The sequence below is a fragment of the Montipora foliosa genome, chromosome 6 (assembly GCF_036669935.1).
Source record: "Montipora foliosa isolate CH-2021 chromosome 6, ASM3666993v2, whole genome shotgun sequence".
NCBI classification, from domain to species: domain Eukaryota; kingdom Metazoa; phylum Cnidaria; class Anthozoa; order Scleractinia; family Acroporidae; genus Montipora; species Montipora foliosa.
In genome coordinates, this window is record NC_090874.1 from 12,467,062 (window position 1) to 12,474,561 (window position 7,500).

Below are 7,500 nucleotides of genomic sequence, written 5' to 3' on the forward strand. Positions count from 1 at the left end.
TTAAACGAACAGAATCCGTGTCTGATCAGTTCCCATATAACCTGATGACACAAAAGGAGGAAAAGAAATAAAATTCCAGCTCAAATTCGCTTACAAATTAAAAATTGACCGAGCACGTGTTGTGATTCCTCTGTCATAAATCTTGCAGTTTTCTCACCTCGTCGTGCTGCATTTTAAAAGCACTTTGGTCCGATTAGAAGCAGCTTTTTCCACAATCAGCTTATGAATTTCAGGCCTAACACATTTGATCCATGGATAAAGTTATAACCTTCTTTTACCACTACAAATTTCGCCATCTTCTCTAGCGAACTTAGCGACCAGGCATAATCTGTAAGGGAAAATTAAACTCGCCAGGGCTGGGGTCGCTCTTGTCGTAGTAAAAATGTTTCGATTACAATACAACGGGTACTCAAGATGACTTTCAAGGAAATATCACTCAAATACTGCTTTATTCAAAATAAGTGGCTTATCTTGAAACACCAAAAAGGGTATAAATTGCAGCTCCTGATAAAAATCCCTAGCCCCTCCCCGAAAAATTATTTTTTTGTCATGAAAATGTACCACAGCTTGTACCACAGAACGCGTTTCCATATTTTCAATCCGGATTATCCGCAACAATGGCAGAGGGACATCCTCACGGTGTAATACATGAAGAGAGAGATAGCGTGGATGGTGAGTGTTTTAAAAACAAATCATTAGTACAATGGCAGATGTTACTGTTACATTGAACTTTTTATCAACCAGTTCCGGATAATATTTTCATTTTCGCGCTTGTTGGTTTATTTGCAAATTTGAATTTTTTTGGGAAAGCTATTAACTTTGTTTTTACATTTTTTGTTATTGCTCTCGATACCGTTAAGGCCATGCAGACTTCTATAGGTACATTAAGGGGGAATTTTAGATGAGATCAAAACTGTATCTTCAGAAATACTGACACAGATGCCCCAAGCTCATTGTGAGGGGAAGCCAACAAAAATATAAGGATTTGTATGGGAATCCCGATAATAAATGACTTGATAAAATACCAAGGCTGAACACTGATTATTTTCAGGAGCCGGCACCAAATGGTTCCAATCAAATATTCCTGGATAATAATGTCTCCATGGTTACGATTTCACTGTAGAATTCAAGGGCAAATGTTTTTCTTTCATTTAAATCCACTAGCCACACAATCAAAGCCCTGCCAGTGACGTCAGGTGGCTGTTAGTGTCCCAAACAAAACCATAAAACGATCATAGAATTGAAAAAGATCCTTGTACACCTTGAACATCACGTAGCGACCGTTGAGTTTGGTTTGTAACAAGTCTTTGTATGTCTTTGTTTGTCATCCCTGAGGATGTTACCAAGCCCCAAATAAAGACTCGTTACCAAACTGAACTCATGCTCAACAGTCGCTGTGTGGTGTTCAAAGTGTACAAGGTTTTTTTCCATCGTTTTGTTGTTTCGTTTGGGACACTAACAGCCGTGTGACATTGTTGGCAGGGCTTTGATTGCACACAGGGAGTGGATTGAAATGAAAGGAAACCTTTACCCTTGAATTCTACGGTGGAATGGTAACTGTGGGAAGATTTTATTGAGGAATATTTGACTCAATTTAGTTGGCTCCTGAGAATTCAGTGTTCAGCCTTGGTATTACATTATAACCGTACATGCAGACAACCAAGGAACTGATAATGACTCAATTTACATTGAATCTGGAAAAAACCACACAGGGCACAATGGCAATAAGGTTAGTCTTTTTAATGAGAATTTTTTTGGAGAATTATCTTCTCAGGTCTTTTATTGGGATTCCCATGGCTTTCCCTCACACTGAGCTTGTGGCACTTGACAGTGTGATACTGACCATGCGATGATGAAGGCTCAGCCTTTCAGGCTCGGTTCATAAACTTGCAATAAAGCAAAGACCTCAACCAGTATTTTCCCAATACAGACCTCACCCTAGTTCAATAATATTACCGGCATGTCTATGTTGTCTTAAAACCTTTCCAATGTCACGTTAGCCATTAGTTATTTTATAATTTGCTATAATATTATTATACATTCCCAGGGGTTTCTATTAAAGTGGTACTGTGATAAGAAATCACTTCCTTTTTTTTCTTCAGATTTTGAAAGTATGTTTGCTTAACATACACCTGCCTGGCAAAGTTTTTGAGCTTTGATTTTTATCCAAAGGCTGTTTACTTTTGTGTAACTTTTTGATTTCACTGGACATCCACCATTACTCACATTCAGAACTGACCGACTGGACCTCAGAGCGTTGGATCCTGGGAAAAGTGATGTCATTCACTCAATAGTTTAAAATTTCAGTGTCAGTGTAAACGCCGTTTATCATGTATTCAAAACACGAGTTTAAAAACCTGAAAGCCCAAAACTCCCGTGCTGCATATTAATTCAGTCATGTACAAACGCATTGTATTTTTAAACAAGTGAGTCTTTGACATCACTTAATTCTCCTCAATCCAGCCCTTTCAAGATTTTTAAAGTGGGTAATGGTGACCATTAAATAGGAAAATTCCAGTTAAAATAAACAAGTGTCTTTTGTGAAATAAAGGCTTAAAACTTGGGTCACTTACGTGTATTGTTCAGTCAATCCAAAAGAAAAAATATTTGATTTTTTGGTCATAGTTATACCACTTTAAATTTGGAGCTGGCAGCTGGTTTGAGAAAAGTAACTGGTTGACTGTGTTGATGGCCCATTTCACTAGGAGTGTTTGTGCATGCCATTTTTAAAAGAAGGCCACCAAACTCCGCAGGTCAAAAGCAAAATAACATTGATAATGACTTTCAGATGACTTAAAGTTTTCAACATTTTCTACTTTGGAACATCTTCTCTTGTTTCCAAGATATTCAAGTTTTTGTTCAAAAATTGATGACGTCATATGACTGTAGTATAAACTCATGACTACAGGTGTATAAATAAATCCCAAACTTGAGAATATCTCCAAAAGTATTGGATGGGTGTTGTTCAAACTTGGCACCAGTAATAATTATTTACATCAGGTAAGACACAAAATGACACCCATTAAGATGTTGCGGTGGCAACACTCCCGTTTCTAGTCCCTCTCTGAAATGAACCAAATTTCTTGGATTTTGAACAGATAAGTACAGGCAGATGGTCAGACTTGAAATGAATGTGCTGCCCATAATGCTTTTCTTTTTCATACATAATGTACATCTCTTTATCATATGACTAGCTCTATGAGTGGGCAAGATGAGCCAATTCCTTTGCTGTGATTAGGGGCAAGATGGAGCTACATGTACATGTATCTTGCCCGCTCGGGATTTCAGCATTGAGGGTATCATTTTGTTCCTTACTTAATGTAGATTGCTGAACATTGCCAAGTTTGAACAACACTCATCCAATATTTTCGGAGATATACTCATGCCCAATTTTGTGCTTTATTGCAGTTATGTACAGTTTGTAATGTCATCAATTTTTGAACAAAAACTTGGATATCTCTGGAACAAAAGAAGATATTCCAAATAGAAAACACCATTCTTCATCATTCTAAAAGGTCTTTAAAGTCTGTAAGCAAAAGACATTTTTTACTTGATGGGCACTTTAATGACTTTTATTTAGGGAAAAAAGTGGCTAACTTCTCTGAGTGCAGTAGCCGATGCTTTTTGTTGGCTATCTGTACTTATTCAAACCACTGCATTCCCTTAAGAATAAGTAGTAAGCATTCACATGGTAAGAACATGAGTTTGGGTTGTGGCTCCCCTTGAAAATAGTTATTACTTTCCATTCCTGTTGTTTTCATTGGCAGGACATCATGTACATTTCCCTGAGGATATATCTGCAAACACGGAAATTCAGCTACAAATGAAAGGAGCATCTCTAGTGAATGCTCATTTAGGATTTCTACAGCACAAGCACAAGTATGAAGTACAACTGAAGCTTCCAGTCTCACCAACATCCAACTCATTGACTCCTGTAATCAACACTCCTTTTATAGCTGTAGGATCTGTAAAAAGCCTAGGTGAGTTCAGCTGGATACAAAAATTAACCCATTGACCCCAGGGAGTAAGACTTCAATAGATTGTATTCTGTATGATGCCAGACAATTTTACTAATAATTGTCATTAGGGGAGGGAAGGGGGGGGGGGGGGTGCATTTGGTAGTCAAATGGGTTAAGCACAGCCATGCAAAAAAGATTTTTCAGCGTTGACAGTTTTAATGACTGTCAACCATCTTTGTCAAAGCCGACAACTAAGTGAATGTCATATGGAGTGTTGATTATCACCTTACATAGAGAAACTGACACAATAAAATGTTATGACATGTTAGATTTTAGATGCATACAACAATGTGCACACTGTTACATTAGAAACCTTAAAGCAAGGACGACAACAACTTAATAATGGCTATGAGAACGTTGTCTAAAAATATTATTTCCTTTTAATACTGTACATAATAATTCTATGATTACTTCAAGTCGCTTGGCTTGGAAAGTGTGCATACACATTCCAACAATAAAATTGGTGAGAATAGTGTTCATATTTAGATAGAAAATTGAAAATTCATTGTCAGGTGCTCTCCTCCTCCACATGACTTCAAATTTTATCATTTCATGACCTACTGTAGTTGTCAAGATGAGAAGGGCAAAGAAATGTATCAAAATGTAAAATGCACGTGCAGGGCGTCCAGAGCTATTGTTTTTGCTGATTAAGTTTATTGTTATGTGACATTCTCATAGCCATTGTTGTTGTTCTTGCTTAAGGTCCCTATTGTTTCAATTGGCACTCCATCCACTTAATGTGTTTATAGGGGTTTGGATCACTTGAGTCCAGAAAGGGCAATATTAGCTGGTATGCCAACTTGACATTCCTGTTCATAGTTGGAGTATTTGCTGTTAAGTGAATGCTATCCTTGATCCATCTTTTAAACCTGCCTGTTATCAGCTGTGCCCAGTGACAATGAAAATGATAAGTCTAAGGATGAAAGGGCTTTGGAAAGATGGGACCTAGACGGACTCATTATGCACAGCACATTACCATACAAGGAAAAACACAATGTACATTTTAAGCACTAATATTTGAAGGTGACAGATTCACTAAAGTATAAAATTCAGAATAATTATTGATCCTTGGAAATTGTGCGGCTTCCCTTCCTTGCCATTATCTCAGGACTCCTTTGCTGGGAATACTATTATTTTACCAAAGTGTCCCAAATTAAGTGCCCATGTCCCCACACCCTCCACTCATTGCTTCCCTAAGTCCTTGTTCCTGCATCACCATCCTATTTTTACTATGCGGAAAATTGAGATTATGTCAGAAACGTCTTTAGGCAAAGATGATTGATACACTACAGTATGGAAACCATTCAGTTATCCAGTATATATAAATGGTACTAACTAGGGGCACCCAACGATAATCTTTGGCAGTGAAATATGTGTTCGGGACTAGAGTCAAACTGTTGTGTAAGAATTTCGATTCTACGTTGCCAAACAGCTAAATTAGATTTCTTTACTAAAACATCACCTAAAAGATTTGCAACAAGGGAAAAGTAGTCCATTACGTTTTTGGAAAGGATAGTTTAATTTTTTGAAATTTCTTGCACTTAAAAGGTCGGCTAGCAGTTTCAGATGAGCAAATGGTTCGCTGGGGAGTTTTTAGAAGGTAAAGTCCAGCTAGCAATTTCTGAAATAAAGAAAATCATCATTCCCTAAAATTTGTGGACACTTCAATTTTCAGCTAAGATGTCCAAACAGATCAAATTCTTCTAGGTGATAAAAGCATCTCTTTAGACAGTCTTTAAACACGTATCCTCAAAGGCTTTTGGCTTAATTTGCTCGTTGGGTGCCCTTGATTAACGTATCAGATCCAACCAAGGCGTCAACAGACCACGTCAGTTGTGTGTCGACCGATGTGTCGGTGGACACTTTGGTTGGATCACTGATTCATTACCATAACCGGGTTAACCATTGGTCGCAGGACTGAAGATGACTTCATTATGATGCAAAATTTGTTCCTGTAATGTTTTCAATTTCCACGCTTATAAGAAACTTGTGACACGTCAAGAAATGTGTCCTGTTTGGGCACTGCAAAAAGACATTTGGCAAAACAAAAATTTTTTGCAAATTTATGCTAGTAAGAATACTGAATAATATGGCTCAATATCTACAGGACAATTTTTGTCTCTCTACTTGACTGTTTAATAAGGAGTGGCAAAATGCAGTGCTCAATCATAATTAAGTTTATTTAATTTTTAGAGGATGGTAAAGGGCATGAAGTCATTCTGGAACTTGATGCACACAAAGAAGGATTGCTTAGGGACAAATTTTTGTTAAGAAATGAAGATGACAAGGAATTTGTTATAGTGCTTCATGCTCGTGTTCTTGGGCTACGCAAGGGAACACCAATGCTGAAGGAAGGTATACGCTGTATTCATTTTGAGAAAGATGATGAAGAGGACCATAGTGATTGGCAAGGGTTTGAGTGAAGAGTTACAAACACAAAATGGAACACTGCTTTTTTTTTATACTGTATTTTTATTACCAGGCTGGCACTTTACTGTCTCTATGAGATGTCCTTTTATGTCCAGAAGGCTGCATTAAATTTTTAAAACCAGGCAGCATTTTTCTGGGGAATATTCACTCCTGTACGGTACTATAGTACATGTAGGCAATTTTTGTCTGCAGTCCATTACTTTTGATAACCCTACCTCAAAGTCTTGTTCATTTCTGTCAGTTTTGGAGTTTGTGCTTTTTTTCCATTTGAAGGGAAACAGTTAAGTAAAGTTGTCTTCATAGACACTTTAATTACTTTTATTTAGGGAAAAAGGTACATGTAGCTGAAATCTGAGTGCAGTTACCGATTTACATGTATACTTTTCTTTGGCTGTCTGTGCTCATTCAAACCACTGCATTCCCTTACATGTAGTAAGCATTGACATGGTAACAACATGAATGGAACACTGCTTTTTTTCATACTGTATTTTTATTACCTGCACTTTACACAATAAGGGTGTCTAGAGCTATGAGATAATCTATTTATGTCCAGAAGGCTGCATTTTAAAACCAGGCAGCACTTTCTGGGGAAAATTCACTCCTGTACAGTACAATAGTCTACAGGCAATTTTTGTCCACAGTCCACTACTTTTGATAACCCTGCCTCAAAGTATTGTTCATTTCTGTCAGTTTTGGAGTTTGTACTTTTTTCAATTTGAAGGGAAACAGGTAACTAAAATTGTCTTATTTATTGATTCAGTTACTAATAAAAGTACTGACAATGTATCTTTAAAACACATTTAAATGAGTGCTTTGACTTATTAAAGTGCAGTAGATACTGTGAATTTGATGTCATGTATAATTTATTATAAATTATTAAGGAGTTGTTGAAAATCCTTCTCACTATGACCCAACACACAGTTATCACAGGCTGGGTCAATTCCTTTGCCTAAATGTTTCTTGACTAAAAGAACCACTTCTCTTTTCCTCTGGATTATTGTTAGTTTTTTCATTATTATTAGTTTTTATTTGATTGCTTATATTTGAAATT

The 7,500-nt window shown here is 36.9% G+C and overlaps 2 protein-coding genes across 2 annotated transcripts in view; one reads left to right on the top strand and one right to left on the bottom strand.

The window, feature by feature from the left end:
- LOC138006707 (protein MAK16 homolog) overlaps positions 1-312 on the bottom strand; it is a 17,414-nt gene extending 17,102 nt beyond the window's left edge. Inside the window, exons 1-2 of the mRNA XM_068853203.1 lie at positions 158-312; positions 1-41 (exon numbers count right to left, since the gene is read on the bottom strand). The exon at positions 1-41 is cut by the window's left edge and continues 6 nt beyond it. Of these exons, the coding sequence (XP_068709304.1) occupies positions 1-41; positions 158-172 (56 nt within the window). The 5' untranslated portion in view covers positions 173-312. The remainder of the gene's footprint in view (positions 42-157) is intronic.
- Positions 313-517: 205 nt separating this feature from the next.
- On the top strand, positions 518-7,294 carry LOC138006708 (adipose-secreted signaling protein-like). The gene is made up of 3 exons (XM_068853204.1): positions 518-672; positions 3,768-3,980; positions 6,213-7,294. The coding sequence occupies exons 1-3, from the start codon at positions 618-620 to the stop codon at positions 6,440-6,442; spliced, it is 498 nt and encodes a 165-aa protein (XP_068709305.1). The 5' UTR covers positions 518-617; the 3' UTR covers positions 6,443-7,294.
- Positions 7,295-7,500: the final 206 nt, after the last annotated feature.

Coding starts and splice junctions, on each gene's coding strand:
- LOC138006708 (XM_068853204.1), top strand. CDS start 618: ATGGCAGAGGGACATCCTCACGGTGTAATACATGAAGAGAGAGATAGC. Junction 673..3,767: donor AGAGAGAGATAGCGTGGATG/GTGAGTGTTTTA, acceptor TTTCATTGGCAG/GACATCATGTACATTTCCCT. Junction 3,981..6,212: donor AGGATCTGTAAAAAGCCTAG/GTGAGTTCAGCT, acceptor TTTAATTTTTAG/AGGATGGTAAAGGGCATGAA.